Source organism: Stegostoma tigrinum, chromosome 3 (genome assembly GCF_030684315.1).
Source record: "Stegostoma tigrinum isolate sSteTig4 chromosome 3, sSteTig4.hap1, whole genome shotgun sequence".
NCBI classification, from domain to species: domain Eukaryota; kingdom Metazoa; phylum Chordata; class Chondrichthyes; order Orectolobiformes; family Stegostomatidae; genus Stegostoma; species Stegostoma tigrinum.
The window spans coordinates 129791879-129807989 of record NC_081356.1 but is presented as its reverse complement, the minus strand read 5'-3'; the positions used below and the strand labels follow the sequence as shown (position 1 = coordinate 129807989).

At 40.5% G+C, this 16111-nt stretch overlaps 1 protein-coding gene across 1 annotated transcript in view; it reads left to right on the top strand.

Moving 5' to 3' along the window:
• nop14 (NOP14 nucleolar protein homolog (yeast)) overlaps positions 1-16111 on the top strand; it is a 103691-nt gene that overhangs the window by 78077 nt on the left and 9503 nt on the right. Inside the window, exons 10-14 of the mRNA XM_059644895.1 lie at positions 349-479; positions 8177-8262; positions 10283-10418; positions 11767-11868; positions 14505-14658. Of these exons, the coding sequence (XP_059500878.1) occupies positions 349-479; positions 8177-8262; positions 10283-10418; positions 11767-11868; positions 14505-14658 (609 nt within the window). The remainder of the gene's footprint in view (positions 1-348; positions 480-8176; positions 8263-10282; positions 10419-11766; positions 11869-14504; positions 14659-16111) is intronic.

The window sequence follows — 16111 nt, the reverse complement described above, 5'->3', positions numbered from 1 at the left end:
ATGACTTGCTAGGTCATTTCAGAACGTGGTTAAGTGTCAATCACATTACTAAGGAAAAGAAATTTGACCAGGTGCTGCTGTGGGATTTGAAGGTGTGTCCCCAAAGCATGACACTGGACATGACCACTAAACCACCACCTGCCCATCAGGCCCTCCTCAGACACATCTCATTCTTTTTAAACTGGAGAGCAAAACCCATTCGATTCAATCATTCCTCATTGCACAACCCTGTCATTCCAGGTGGAAATGTAGTGATCTTTTTTTGTCATATGCCCTCTATTGGCCAGACTGGGTTGATGACCAGCAGGTTTCCATCCAGATCTCATTTTAATGGTTTCATTTTCACAGTCCCTGAGTCGTATGCTGACCTGAAAACCCTGCTAACAGGACACGAAACAGAGGAGCAGTGCCTAATAGTGGAACGCATTCAGAAGTGTAACCACCCAAGTCTTGCAGCAGGAAACAAAGCCAAGTTAGAGGTGAGTTCTTTATATTGCAAGGAGTCAAATATAAAATAGCTGTTTAATCTCTATCATCCATCAGACCAGTATACAAGTGTTCTGTGAGGCACTATATAGAACTGGTTACATGCCACTCATTTTCTTTTATAAAAATCTAATTTATCTTTGAAGTATATAATGCTGGTAAAGCTAATGTCTTGCACATCCTGAAGTTTTCACCACCTTTCTGTATGTGTAAGCACAACGCACGATCATGAAAAAAGTTAACAGAATGTTGAAATAAATATTTTAAATCTCCATTAAACCCTTATTTAAATACATTTCTATTCTGTGCTCTTTGCTCCTCCATAACATGAATGAACTCATGATTGCTGAGCCTCTAATTAGTTCTAATGATGGATTGTGAAGCATGCATGGCATGCTGTAAAACTGCTCTTCGAGCTCATTTTTCTGTACATTTCAAATCAATATGTAGAATGTTGCCACTTATGTAATCAAAATCTCAAGTGATTAGAACATAGAACACTACAGCACAGTACAGGCCCTTCAGCCCACAATGTTGTGCCGACCTGTGAAACCAAACAGAAGCCCACCTAACCTACACTATTCCATTATTATCCATACGTTTATCCAATGATCATTTAAATGCCCTTTAAACTTGGCGAGTCTACTACTGTTGCATTCATACAATGAATTACTTTTAGGAGTTTAGTGCCTATGGAGAGGATTAATCTACTCTTTCTTTGAATTGGAAGTGTAAGGAGGTTCTTTGAATTGCATGTGTAAGAGGGTTGACAATTCTGCAAACAGTAGCTAACAGGAGGATTTTATTGTCTAACTCCAACGAGTATGCCCAATGGATCTGTGTTGGCTCCAGTATTATTCATTATTTTGAGAAGATTTGTAGCTCAGGTTGAGGTTCTGGATGTGAGTTTGCTCGCTGAGCTGGAAGGTTAGTTTTCAGACGTTTCATCACCATTCTAGGTAACATCATCAGTGAGCCTCCGGCGAAGCGCTGGTGTTATGTCCCGCTTTCTATTTATCTGGTTAGGTTTCCTCGGGTTGGTGATGTCATTTCCTGTTCTTTTTCTCAGAGGATGGTAAATTGGCTCCAAATCAATGTGTTTGTTGATGGAGTTCCGGTTGGAATGCCATGCTTCTAGGAATTCTCGTGCGTGTCTCTGTTTGGCTTGTCCTAGGATGGTTGTGTTGTCCCAATCAAAGTGGTGTCCTTCCTCATCTGTATGTAAGGATACGAGTGATAGTGGGTCATGTCTTTTTGTGGCTAGTTGATGTTCATGTATTCTGGTGGCTAGCATTCTGCCAGTTTGTCCAATGTAGTGTTTGTCACAGTTCTTGCAAGGTATTTTGTAGATTTTTCAAAAAGAATGGGTACCCTATGAACACAGTCCGCCGATTCCTCAGCAACAAACCCAAAGAAACAGACAAAACGGGCCCAGAACCCATAACCACTCTCCCCTACATCAAAGACATTTCCGAAATGACCGCCAGACTACTCGGACCTCTTGGCATCAGTGTAGCCCACAAACCCACCAACACACTAAAACAGCAGCTAATGAACTTAAAAGACCCTACACAGACAACAAGCAAAACAAACGTCATCTACAAAATACCTTGCAAGAACTGTGACAAACACTACATTGGACAAACTGGCAGAAAGCTAGCCACCAGGATACACGAACATCAACTAGCCACAAAACGACATGACCCACTATCACTCGTATCCTTACATACAGATGAGGAAGGACACCACTTTGATTGGGACAACACATCCATCCTAGTACAAGCCAAACAGAGACACGCACGAGAATTCCTAGAAGCATGGCATTCCAACTGGAACTCCATCAACAAACACATTGATTTGGAGCCAATTTACCATCCCCTGAGAAAAAGAACAGGAAATGACATCACCAACGCAGGAAATGACATCACCAACCCAAGGAAACCTAATCAGATAAATAGAAAGCAGGACATAACACCAGCGCTTCATCGGAGGCTCACTGATGACGTTACCTAGAATGGTGACGAAACGTCTGAAAACTAATCTTCCGGCTCAGCGAGCAAACTCACATCCATTATTCATTATATTTACCACACATGAGGCTACAATCTTGAAATATGTTGATAATGCCAAAATTGACTAATAGCAAGGTGGACCACCAATGACTCAAAGACATAAGCTAACTAATAGAATATGTGGACAAGTGGTGGAAGTATTTCTAAAGTGGGATGCTGTGAATAGTGACGAGTGCATACTTAATGCCAAGACACCAAAGGAGCATAAGAACGAGAAGCTCTAAATTCTGGAGAGTAGAGTATGAATACACAGTGACCTTACGATTCAAGCCAATGATTCCCTGAAAGAGCATGTGGGTGATGGAAGTCAGTACCATTCTGGGTTTTAAAAATATGGACCATTAAAAGGGGTTATTTTAGACTTCTGTGTGCAGATACCCAATTCCAGAAAGAATAGTAAACCATATTGTGTAGATACACCAGGATGATGCTGTTTATAGTAATGTAGTGACACTTGAGACAATGGGACTATTTCCACTTGAAAAGAGAAGGCTGGGAGAAAGTTAATATTTTTTAAATAGTCATTTGGTGGTACAGATTTAGAGTATTCTGAAATAAGACACATTTTGTCAAAGCTTTTTACCTTGTATTCATCAAGTCATGCCTAGCTGTTTTATGCTGCTAATATCAAAGTGATCCTGTGGGATAATGGCTACCCAAATGAGATTATTTCTGTCTATACATCTCTCATACTCATGAACAGTCCTAAGGCTACTTATGCAAAGTACCCAATCTATCTCAGATTAGAATAAAATATCTCAAAGTGTGAGCAATGAGTAAAGTTATATGTTTCACATTCCTGCAGGAGCAAGATGTTGCTGTCAAAATACTATTCTGCCTTGTCACATAAATGAGAAATGTGATATATAGATATTAGTGCCAGTGTGATGCTAGATATGTAGACCATAAATCCCAAAGACTGATGGCCCATATCAAATAGAATATTCCATTTTCTGTTCAAAACAAGCAAGTGACTGACCATACCCAACTAGCCTATGCTTCCAAATCCCACAACACAGTGTCCAACATTAGGTATGATTCTACAATTGGACAATCTTAATGTTTCTGATTGTGTGAATAATTACGCTGACAACCAGTCAGGATTGTCGGGCTTCCAGTGTGACATACTTGCATGTACTGAAAGATACGTTTATTTTTAAAAAAGTGTTTTGAATTGGGGAAGGTAGAATTTATTAAATTAACGCAGAATCTGACCAAAGGCAATTCGGACAGTTACTTCTGGGTAAATCTACAGCAAACCATTGAGAGTCATTCAAAATAGAATTGTCCGACACTTTCCCTTTAAGGTGAAATGTAAAAGCAGCAAGTTGAGAACTCAGAATACCTAGGATTTTTAGGTTGGATAAAAAGGAAGAGAGAGGCTTTTAACTGATACAGAGTGAATTAACAAAGGTCTTAGTGGAGTATAAAAGTGCGGGGGGGTGGGGTTTAAAACAATTAGGACAGCGAAGAGAGGAGATGAGAAAAACTACTGGTGAGTAAGATTAGGGAGAATCCCATGATATTCTATAAATATATCGAGGCGGGGGGGGGGGGGAGGAAGGATAACCAGTGAAAGAGTCGGGCCCGTTGGGGACCGAGGGTTAATCAGAGTACTTAAGGAAATGGCCCTAGAAATAGTGAATGTGACAGCGCTCATCTTTCAAAATTTTTAGACTCTGGAACATTAACTACTATCCAATCTGTACGAAATGTAACCCCTATATTCAAAAAGAGAGAAATCAGGGAATTAGGAATGAGCCTGACATTGGTAGTGAGGAAGATGCTACAGTCCATTATAAAGGATTTTATGGCAGAGGCTTGGGTGGTAGGATCAGACACAGTCAGCGTGGATTTATAAAAGGGAAATAATGTTTGTCAAATCTAGAGGAATTCTTCAAGGATGTGACTGGTAGTGTTGATCAAGGGAGTCAGTGAATGTAATTTATATAGACTTGCAGAAAGTTTTTGACAGAGCTCCATATAAGAGACTAATTTGTAAAATTAAAGTGAATTGGATTGGAATTAGTGTGTTGAGATGGATTAAAATAATAGCAGATAGGAAACAAAAAGTAGGGATGAATGGGATTTTTTTTCTGAAAGGCAGTTGACTAGTGTGGTACTACAAGGGTGGTAATAGAACTCTAGCTATTCATAATATGTTAATGATTTAGATGAGGGAACTAAAAGTAATATTTGAAATTTGCATATGGTACAAAGCTTTGTGGATGGGTGGGCTGTGAGGAGGATTCAAATTGAGAGAGGGGTATGTTTGAGACCTCGTTATCCTCAAGCACTAGTCACAAAGTAAGCATGCAGGTACAACAGACAATACAGAAGGCAAGCTGTATATTAGCCTTCATAGCCAAAGGATTTGAATATAGAAACAATAATTTTCTACTGCAATTATACAGTGTATTGCTGAGGCCAAACCTGGAATATTGTGTACACTTTGGGTCTCCTTATGTGAGAAGGGTATTTATGCTATGGAGGGAGTGCAACAAAGGTTTACCAATTTCATCACTTACATGACTGATGTATGAGGTGAGATCGATTTGGCTAGAGATAACGGTGTGGAGTTGGAGGAACACAGCAGGCCAGGCAGCATCAGAGGAGCAGGAAAGCTGATGTTTCAGGTTGGGACCCTTCTTCTGTATCCCTCCAGCTCCACTCTGTGCTATCTCTAACTGCAGCAGCTGCAGTTCTTACTATCTCTGATCGATTTGGCTAGGATTGTTTTCACTGAAACTTCGAAGAATGAGTGAGAAAATCTCATAGAAATCTATAAATTTATAACAGGACTAGACAGGTTAGATGCAGGAAGAATGTTCCCAGTGATGGGAAGTTCTAGTTTAAGGATTAAATGATAAACCCTGTAGGACTACGGTGAGGTGAAATTTGTTCACCGAGAAAGTAGTGAATCTGTGATATTCATTACCACACAGTAGTTGAGGTCAAGTCGTTGCATTTTCAAGGAGATAAATTTTGCTCTTGTGGCTAAAGGGATATGGGGGGAACGGTGGGATTAGGGCGTTGAGTTTGATCATAATGAATGACGGAACAGGCTCTCGGGACCAAATGGCCTGCTCTTGCTTCTATCTTCTGTCTTCTGTATGTAGAGCCATAGGATGTTAGTAGGGTGATAAACGAACGCTTTGCATCAGACTTTGCATAGCACTTCATGTTGGAGAAGGAGGATGTAGGCACAGAATTCAGGAAGTTGTACCATAAGGTTCTTAAGCAGTTTGACCTAAGGAGGGAAGTAGTTTTGGCAGGCAAAAAACAGGCACATCCCCAGGTCTGGATGTGTTGTATCCCAGGCTGCTGTGAGAGTCGAGGTAAATTTACAGGGGCTGTGACCCAGTTCTATAAATTCCTGTATGGCTATCGGCGAAGTGTCAGACGGCTAGAGGGCTGCTAATGTGGTTCCACTTTTCAAGAAGGATGGCAAAGATAAAATAGGGAATTATAAACTATTATTTGGGTATTTGGATTAACAGTCCAGTGATAATATGACTAGGCCATTGCCTCCCCTAAGGTATGATTTGAGACTCACAAAATAGATAAAAGCAAGTAGGATTCAGGTAGCTTGGCAAGTTGGATCCAAAATTAGTGTAGCGGTAGGAGACATAGGGTGGTAGTAGAAAGTTGTTTGTGACTGGAGGCCGTCCAGAGGGATCAGTGCTGGGTTCCTTATTGTTTGTGATATCTCTCTACAATGTAGAAGAAAATTTTGAGGGAAATCATAAGTTTGCAATGTCTCAAAGATTGTTCGGGCGATTAACAGTGAAGGAGGAGGTCTTAGATTTCAGGAGGAAATAGACGACAAATTGGTCAGTTGGGCAGATCAGTAACACATGGAATTTAACTCTGACAAGTGTGAAGTGCTGTACTTAAGAAGTAACAAGATACCCTACGTTGTAGAAGCAGGCCATTTAGCCCATCAAGTCCATACCAACCCTTCAGAGAATATCCCACCCAGACCCTTCCCCCTATAATGCTATATTTCACGTCCCTGGACCCTATTGGCAATTTAGCATGCCCCATCCAGCTAACCTACCCTCTTTGGACTGTGTGAGGAAACCCATCCAGACACTGGGAGAACGTGCAAATTCCACACACAGTTGCCCAAGGCTAGAATCGAACCTGGCTCACTGGCACTGTGAGGCAGCAGTGCTAACCACTGAGCCAACATGCTATTCAAAGGAGCCAAAGACAAAGGAGTTCTAAATGAATGGCAGGACATGGGAAACTCAGAGGAACAGAAGGATCTTGGCGTACTTGTCCACAACTATGAAGAAAAGCTGCATAGGCCTGAGTTGTTTTCTTTTGAGCAAAGAAGGCTGATGGGGGACCTGATTGAAGTTTGAGATTCTGAGGGGCACAGACAGGGTGGAAAGCAAAATTAGACAAGTGTAGATTTAGAGTAGTTTTTGTTGGTGCAGATTCAATGGGCTGATGGGCTGTACTGTATGATTCTATGACATGGCCCTGTTCTTTACATACAGAACATGCACTATACAAGTTACAATTCAACAAAACAGCAGCTATTCACCGCATTATTTTTCAGGGCAATGCCTGACCAATCAGAGTTAACCTGTCTTGTTTAAAATGTAAAAACAGCCTGCCAGTTAATTGTCAATCAGCATTAATGCGTGAATTTTCCATGGCAACACCTACCAATCAGTCCACTTGCCAATCAGTCATCACTGTTCTCTCATGCAGTAAAATGGCAAATTGTCTCAAGTATGAGACAAAAAGCTTTGACGAAATTATCCTTTTCCAGCAATATTTGATTATATTTTCGTAGCATGAAGGATTTGATAGAAAGTTTAGAGCTCTCACCTGTCTGCTGTGCAACAAGGGCCATCATTCCATAACTATCACAAAGAGAGTAAGAAAATATTTTATTTCAATTCATTGATAAATGTGGCTGCTGCTTGCAATGCCTGCATTTTTACCTTTTACCCATTTTATTACCCATACCTGATTGTCTTTTAAGGACGTATTGTTGAGCCATATCCTTGAGCTAGTCTGTGTGGTTAGAGAAGGAGATTCAGGATTTTGACCCAAACAATGGTGAAAGAAGTGTTGTTATTCCAATTCAGAATGATGGGTAGCTTAAAACCCCATTTCATGGTGGCATTCCAATTCATTTGCTTTCCATTTCCTTGGTGGTATAGATCCTAGGTGTAGTTGATGCTATTTGAAGTGCCTTGGTGAATTGCTATACTGCAACCTGCAGGTGGTACTGTCCTACTGTGTCTTAATTGTGGTGAGAATGAGTATTTAAGCTGGTTGATGGGGTGCCAGTCTGGCTGACTGTTTTGACCAGAATCATGTGTTATTGGCATTGCACTTTTCTAGGCAAGGGACAAGTATTGTTTACTTGTATGTTGTTGATGGATTGGATTTGGAAGGTGGGAATTGCATTACTCACTGCAGAATCAGGAGCTTGGTGAAATCTCTAAGAAAGGTCCATTCCCTTGTCCCATTATGTTCCCCCTAATGGTACTGTCAAGAAACACAGGTAGGTTTCACATGTATGTTGATGACATCCAGATCTCCCCCCCCTACTATCTCTCTATGAACTATATATGTTCTGTTTCTGTTGGCAGAAACTATTTGGTTTCCTCTGGGGATATATTGGGGAACTGGCAACCAGGCAGCCAGCAGAATTGAAGACAATTGACAAGATGGTGCTGTAAGTTTGAAACAGTCTTAAGGGTATTTTTATTTTTGAGATTTTGCATGTTTATATCATTAGGCATCAACGCGATGTTAGAACTCTTCAAATTTCTGGAAACGTTAGTGTTTTAACATGACTGGGTTTGATTTAAAATTTTAAACTTTTTGAATTGATGTGGACCTGGGGGTTAGATAGCCAAATTACAGCAGTAATATTACTGTAGGAGCTCTGCACAATCATTGGTGCAGTCCATCCAGCTCAGAGTTTAAAGTTTTCTGCCCCCTCAGGTGATTTAAAAGTGACCAAAGAGTTACCCCCAATGACCCAAGCAATATTTACCCCTTAATCAATATCACACAAACAGATTATCCAGTCTTTGTCACATTGCTGCTTGTGGGATGGTGCTTTACGCAAATCGGCTTTGTTCTATTCTTTTGTAGGACATCGCATTGCTGGCTAGGCCAGTATTTATTGCCCACCACCAAATGCTGTTGGGGTAGTGATAAGCTGTTGTCTTGAACGGCTGCACATAGATATACCCATATGCTATAAAGATTTCAATGCAGCAACAGGACAATCCCTTGCACAAAGAAGGATGGCTATGTACTTTTTTGCTCAGTCATCTAAACTCTAGCTCATCTCTTCAGCAGTTCCCCAGGGTAGTGTCCTAAGCCCAAACATCTTCAGCTGCTTCATAAATGGCCTTCCTTCTTGGTGTCAGAGGATGTGCACTTCCATCTTCATAATGTCAGAGGTGAAGATGTACACTGATGATTGCATGATGTTCAGCATCATTCGGGAGCTCCTCAAATAGTGAAGCAGCCTGTATCCAAATACAGCAAGACCTGAGCAATATCCAGGTTTGGGCTGACAATTAGCAAGTAAAATTCATTTCATACAAGTGCCAGGTAATGACCATCTGCTAGAAAAGAGAATCTAACCGTAACCATTGATATTCAGCTACATTACTATCACTGATTCCCTCCACTATCAGTTTCCCGGGGATTACTATTGATCACAATGGCCACAAAGAAAGCATCAAAATCCAGGAATCCTGCAGTGAGTCGCTCACCTCCTGAGTCCCCAAAGCCTGTCCACCATCTACAAGGCACAAGCCAGGGGTGTGTTGAAGTACTCCACACTAGCCTGGATGACTGCAGCTCTAACAACACCGAAGAAGCTTGACACCATCCAGGAAAAAGCAGCCCACTTGATTGACATCCCATCTACAAACATTCAGTCCCTTCCAGTGAGGCTCAGTAGCAGATCTAAGTACCACAGTAGAAATTCACCAAGGCTCCCGAGACAGCATCTTCTAAACCAACAATTTTACCAGTCGACGAGGCACATATATGGGAACGCACCACTTGCAAGTTCCCCTCCAAACCACTTATCATCATTGGAAATAAATCATTGTTCTTCAAATGTCACTTGGTCAAAATATTAGAACTCCCTCTCCAACTGCATTGATGCTCTAACTGTGCAAAATGAGTGCGAAGACAGCAAAACTTCCCACCGGTTGTCACTAATGGGCACTGAATGCTAGTCCAGCCAGCAACGTCTACATCCAAAGGATATTTATACACGGAAGCATCCCACAAAAACAAATAATCTTTTCATAAGGTAGGTTCAATACACTGGCGATAACCCATCTGCTCTTCAAAGTAGTGCTGTATGGTCTTTTATACCCACCTGAGAGGGTGGATGGGTTTAATGTCTCATCTAAAAGACAGCACCTTTGCCAATGCAGTGCACTGTCAACACTGCACCAGCCCAGGTTTATGTGCTGAAGCCTCTGGAATGGGCCTTGAACCCATGACCTTCTGACTGACGTAAGAGTATGACCAACTTGACAACTGCTGACAGAAATCAGGTGAGCCATACTTGGGCCCAAAATTACGTTTAACTAGATGCTAAGAAGCATTGAAATGAGTATGGAAATCTAGTGAGGATGGCTAAAGAGGAAAACAGTTATTGAGGAATGTTAATGTTACACCCCTCAAGGCTCTAATCATGTCAGTTTTTTCTTTTGCAGCCAGTTGTACGAACTATCGCAGTTATTCCCTGAAGCTGCTTGCAGCTGTGTTCAATCAACCCTTAGACAAAGTGTGCAGGAACTAGACAACCAGCTGCAAGCCAAAGGTCGGGCTTCATTTCCTGGATTAGATAAGGTATGCAAATCTGCATGAAAGCAATGTCTATATATTATAGTTAGGTTCCTTAATTACCATGGTATGTACTGATAAAAGAGTACTAACCTCTATAACTAATCCTTTGATTAATATTATCATCCAGCCTTCACACTATCTAAATGTCTCTTGAATGACTTCAAATTGTTTTGCCTCCACAGCCCAGAATCCAATTCTGTGTATTGATCACACTGTCAAGCAGTGGGTCCTGACATCACTTTTGTCTAGTTTATATCTGTGTGGCAAAAAAAACCAAAGGATTGTGGATGCTAGAAATCAGACACAAAAGCAGAAATTGCTGGAAAAAACCCCACCAGCTTTGGCAGCATCTGTTGCAAGAAAGCAGAGTGAGCATTTCGGGTCCAGTCATCCTCCTCCAGAATGGTTCTGAAGCAAAATCATTGAACATGACATGTTAACTCTGCTTTCTGTCCACAGATGCTGCCAGACCTGCTGGGTTTTTTCAACAATTTCTGTCTTTATATCCATATCATATTACTGCAAACAATGTTTAACTTGAGCTATTGTTCAGCAATTTCTATTTCACATAGCCTGTAATGTCTTCCCTGTAAGATCTCTGGAGATTCCTCCTCAAAGTTAAAGCAAGGTGAATTTTTTCAGACTTGTTTAAATCCTTATGAGTTCAGACTCTTCAATCAGATTGTGAGCTCCCACTGAAGTCTGTGGAGGTTCAGTGATCTTTTAAGAAAACTGTTTGGATGTTGATCCTCCAGTAGCTTCCCACAGACTCTCCTCCTCTCTAAGCCTGTTTGCAAAGTAACATATCAAGTTGAAGTACTAATTCGCTACTCTTTAGAGTGGGAACAAAGTGGCAATGAAAAGAATGAGCATAAATCCTTATCCTGCAGTAACTCAGCACTCAGAGTCCCAGGCTAACGCTAGGTACATGATTCACATCCCACCATGACACCTGGTGGAATATAAGTATAAATAATAATCTCGAATTGAGGGCTTTGTGACAGTAATAATGTTGCAAAACTAGCATGAACTGTTATAAAAACCCATTCAGTTCATCATTATCCTTCAGTGAAGGAAATCTGCCATCCTTATCTGGTCTGACTTGCATGTGACTCCACACTCAATGATGAGGTTGACTCTTAACTACCCTCTAAAATGGCTGAGCAAGCTACTCAACTCAAGAGCAGTTAGGGATAGGGAGCAAATGCCTCGCTTGCCAGTAACACCCACATCTGGTAAAGGAAAAAAGGCTGCTCATGCTGCTGTACAAACATCTGGATGAATACACCAATGGAGATTGGATACCACCATGAGTTTCTATCATTGATGCAGTATTTTCGCTTCCTTACAGCTGCTTTACATAAAGATTATAGGAGCTCTGTTCCCCACCTCTGATTTTCGACACGCAGTGGTGACCCCTACACTTGTGTACATGAGTCAGATAGTCACTAAGGTAGGTACAAGGATTTGCATTCGCTCCGGCCTCTGTTCATAAACTTTATAACATAAAAATAGGTTGTCGGCTTCATTATGCCAGTGTCTATGCTCCATCAAAGCCTCCTGCCATCTCTTTTCACCTCAATCTATCAACACATCCTTCTAATCTCTCCTCAAGTATTGGTCTAGCTTCCGCTTAAAAACATTTGGGCTGTTTGCCTTAACTGATACTTCTGCTCTCTGGGAAAATACGTTTCTCCTAAACTTCTTATTAGGTTTATTCATGCCTACCTCATTTTATAGCCCCTAGTTTTGGACAGCACAACTTAGATCGAGTCTGTTGTTTGTGGGATTACTCTGTCCTGTGCATCACTTGTACCGTATGCTGTTTGCATGCAAGTAGTTCTGTACTGTAGCCTCACTGGATTACGTCATTTTTAAGTCTGTTTGGCACTGCTCCGAGCACGTCCTCCTGCACTGTTTTCGGAACCAGGGTTGACGCCCTGGTTTAATGGTAAAGACAGAGGGGGGAATATACCGTGCCATTAGGTTCTAGATTATGTTGGAATACAATGCTGCTGCTGATGGCCAACAATACCTCATAGATACCCATTCTTAAATGCTAGATCTGTTCAGAATCTATCCCATTTAGCATGGTGATAATGCCACCTAACACAATGTAAGGTTGTGAGAGAATGAACCACCATGATATTTGTTGGCATTTACATCAGTGAATCCCTCACTATCAGTTTCCTGGGTTTACATTGACCAGAAACTGAATTGGACAAATCATGTAAAAACCATGCCTACAAGAACAGGCCAAAGGCTAGGAATCCTGCTATAAGCAATTCACCTGGTTCATCTTAGCATGCCTACCATCTACAGGGCACAAGCATCAGGAGTGTGATGAAATATTTCCCATCTGCCTGTTTGAGTGCAACTCGAACAACACTCAAGAAACTTAACATAATCCAATTCAAAACAACCCACTTGATTGACACCACAAGCATATTCAGATGCGCAGTGGTAGCAGTGTATGCCATCGACAAGATACATTGTAGCAATTGACTCCTTAGTCAACACCTTCCAAAGCCACAACCTCTAGTATCCAAAAGGACAAGGGCAACAGATGCATTGGAGCGCCCCCACCACCTCAAGGTCAATCCAAGGCAGTTACTACCTTGTCTTGAAAATACGTTGCTTTTCCTTTACTGTGGCTGCATCAGTGACTTGAAATCCCTTCCAGTCAACACTGGATGTTCCCACACCAAATGCTGCAGCCCACCACTACCTTCTTAAGGCCAATTAAGAGGTGAGCAGTAAAGGCTTGCCTGGTCAGCACAGCTCGCATTCCCTTATTCAATAAAAAATAGCTGAAATAAAAGCACAAATGAAAATCTCATCAGGTCTGGCAGCTCTGAAGAAGAGTCACTGGACTCAAAACATTAACTCTGATTTCATTCCACAGATGCTGCCAGATCTGCTAAGACTTCCTAGCAATTTCTATTTTTGTTTCAGATTCCAGGTGCCAATTATCCTGCCTCCTAAACACATGGCCTGAACACACATTTTGCCTGTCTTCTGTGTACCCTATCAAATCCTTTAACGATTTTTAGGGAAAATACGTCCAGCTTATTCAGTCTTTAAGTCTTATGCATTGGTATCCTTTTTGTACCTTCTTCTGAATCCTTTTTATGTAATACACGGAATCAAGTATGTACAGATCACTTAGCTACTGTGGTGGCCCAATCGTGATTACATGTAGGTTTAAACACCTCAGGAGCATCACTTCATTGATAGTGGCAAAAGAGCTTACCAGTCTAATTCCATGTTCCAGGTTATGGTCAATAAATATGTTGGTTAAAGCACTTCAACTTCTTAACAAATTTTCCTAAATGCATTAATGATCTCTGCCTCTGCCATCCTCTCAGGCAGTGAACGTCTGACCTCTATTTTCTGGCTGAAAAGTTACTCAACTCCCTTTGTCCTTTCACCAATTACTCTGTGACCTCTGTTTATGAAGGGAGCTAGTTTCCCTCCTTTTGGATTCTACATCTATACAACTAACTCCCAGTGCTTTGTTTGCACCGTTTATTATTTTGTTAACCTTTATTTTTTCAAATCTCCAACTGGTCTGCATGTTTCACTTCATTCCCATAATGACTAGCTGACTGAAAACAAAATTTCTTGTGTTTGTTCCAAATTAAAGGGGATAGTAAACGGGTAAGAATGCATTGGTGAAAGATAAAGAAAGTTAACTTAGCCCAGCAAAGGCTGCAGATTTAAGATAATTGTTTCAAGAACCAGAGAATAAATCAGCAGAGTTATTTTTAACACAGCCAATTGTGATGAGCTGGAATCTGTTGTCTGAAAGGATGTTAGAAGCAGATTCAGTTGTAACTTTCAGATGGAAATAGGATAAATCTTTAAAGGACAAAGACCATGAAATAGGACTGATTTAATTATTCTCCAAAAGTATGCTTGTCTCTCGGGAATATGAAGAGAAACCTCCTATCTTTCTTTACATTTTCTCAATCCACTTTTCTCTCCTCGCTGAAACTTCAATTGCCCTTGCAATATTATGTAAATAGTATTGCCTATTTATAAATTTAAACTTACTATGTTGTATTTGTTGATATTTTACATAAACAGTGTTCTGTCACCGTACTGCGGGATGTTGCTGCTGGACTGTTTGTGTGCTGCCTCTTCCTGGACTATGTTTCACTTTCAAAGAGGCTGGTTCCTGAAGTTATCAACTTCCTTGTGGGAATTCTTCACATGGCAGTGCCTAGGAAAAGCACCTTAGGTATGTTTGTCTGTGTAAGAGCCAGTGACCTGGAGTTTTGCTACCTTCATTCAAAATCAGCCAAAACAGCTCAAAAGATCAAGTGCAAATTACATTGAGTGCAGATGAGATTTTTTCAATCTTTTGCATTACTTAAAAGAAAAGTGGAAGCTCACACTAACTGGTCAGGCCAAGAAATCAATTAAACACCACTACAACCTTTTACTGATTGCATTCATTTGCTGACTTTTCAGTTGAACAGCGCACAAATATCAAAAAGTACCTCAACCTTTTATATTTCCTGAAATATATTTAAAAATTGACTTTATGGTACATCAACATAGCTAGTATAATAAAACAAAGAACTACGGGTGCTGGAAATCTGAAACAAAAACAGAAATTGTTGGCAAAATTCAGCAGGTTTGGCAGCATCTGTAGAGAGAGAAAAGACACAACGCTACAGGCCCAGTGACGCTTCCTCAGAAAAGGCTTCAGTTGTAGCTAGTAAGTGGTTCCACCAAGTTATTTTGTGAATATAAGTTATTAAAGTCTATTTCAGTTATTTAAAATCAGTTTACTCATAGGTGGTGGACTAAATTAAATAAGGTGCTTATATTTAAAAAAAAACAAATAGCTGGAAAAATACAGCAGGTATGACAGCATCTGTGGGAACAAAGCAGAGTTAATGTTTTGGTCCCATGACCCTTCCTCAGACACAAGTATAAGTTTGTTCAATCGAGCCAAACCAGGTTTCCAGGAATATCTTTACTACAGTTTTCTTTTAAATATGTTCTAAAATGTTGTTGATTAATTGCACTGTTTCATGGAAGATTTTGCAATGGGCAACATGCTATTCATTTTGAGCAGAAATGAGCAAACGTTCACTTTGTAGGACATGTGCAGTTTGCCTCTTGATGATTGATTGCACTTCAGGCAGAGATTTTTGACCCCTGTGTGTGTGTGTGTGTGCGCGCATTTGTGTGAGTGCACATATGATTAACATTTGCTTTAATCTTCTACAATAAAGATTTTGCTTTCTTTTCAGCCATAAATACCTTGTAGACTTGTGCCATAACTAGAAATGATAAAATGGTCAATTTGCTCATTCCGAATAAAAATTAGGTTATGGATGATTTTTAGTAAAATGAAGCTTTTGTTAACAGGGAGTAATGAATAAGGGATTTCTCAGCTAAAAGGGTGAAATAACGAACAATAGATCTCTTGGAATAGAGTGAAATAACATTTCACCCGAACAGGGATGAATATGCCTGATTGGTTCTCTGCAATTACCATTCAGCATTCATTCACAATTCATGGAGATGAGGGGGAAAAAATGTATTTTTCTGTAAGACATTGAGTGTGTCAAGACTGGGTCAAACTCTTTCTTATTTTTGAAAACATGTTGGTATCAAATCCTTGAACTTTATAAATGTTTCAGTCTTACTTTTCACATTTGTATCTGTTTTGAAGAAGT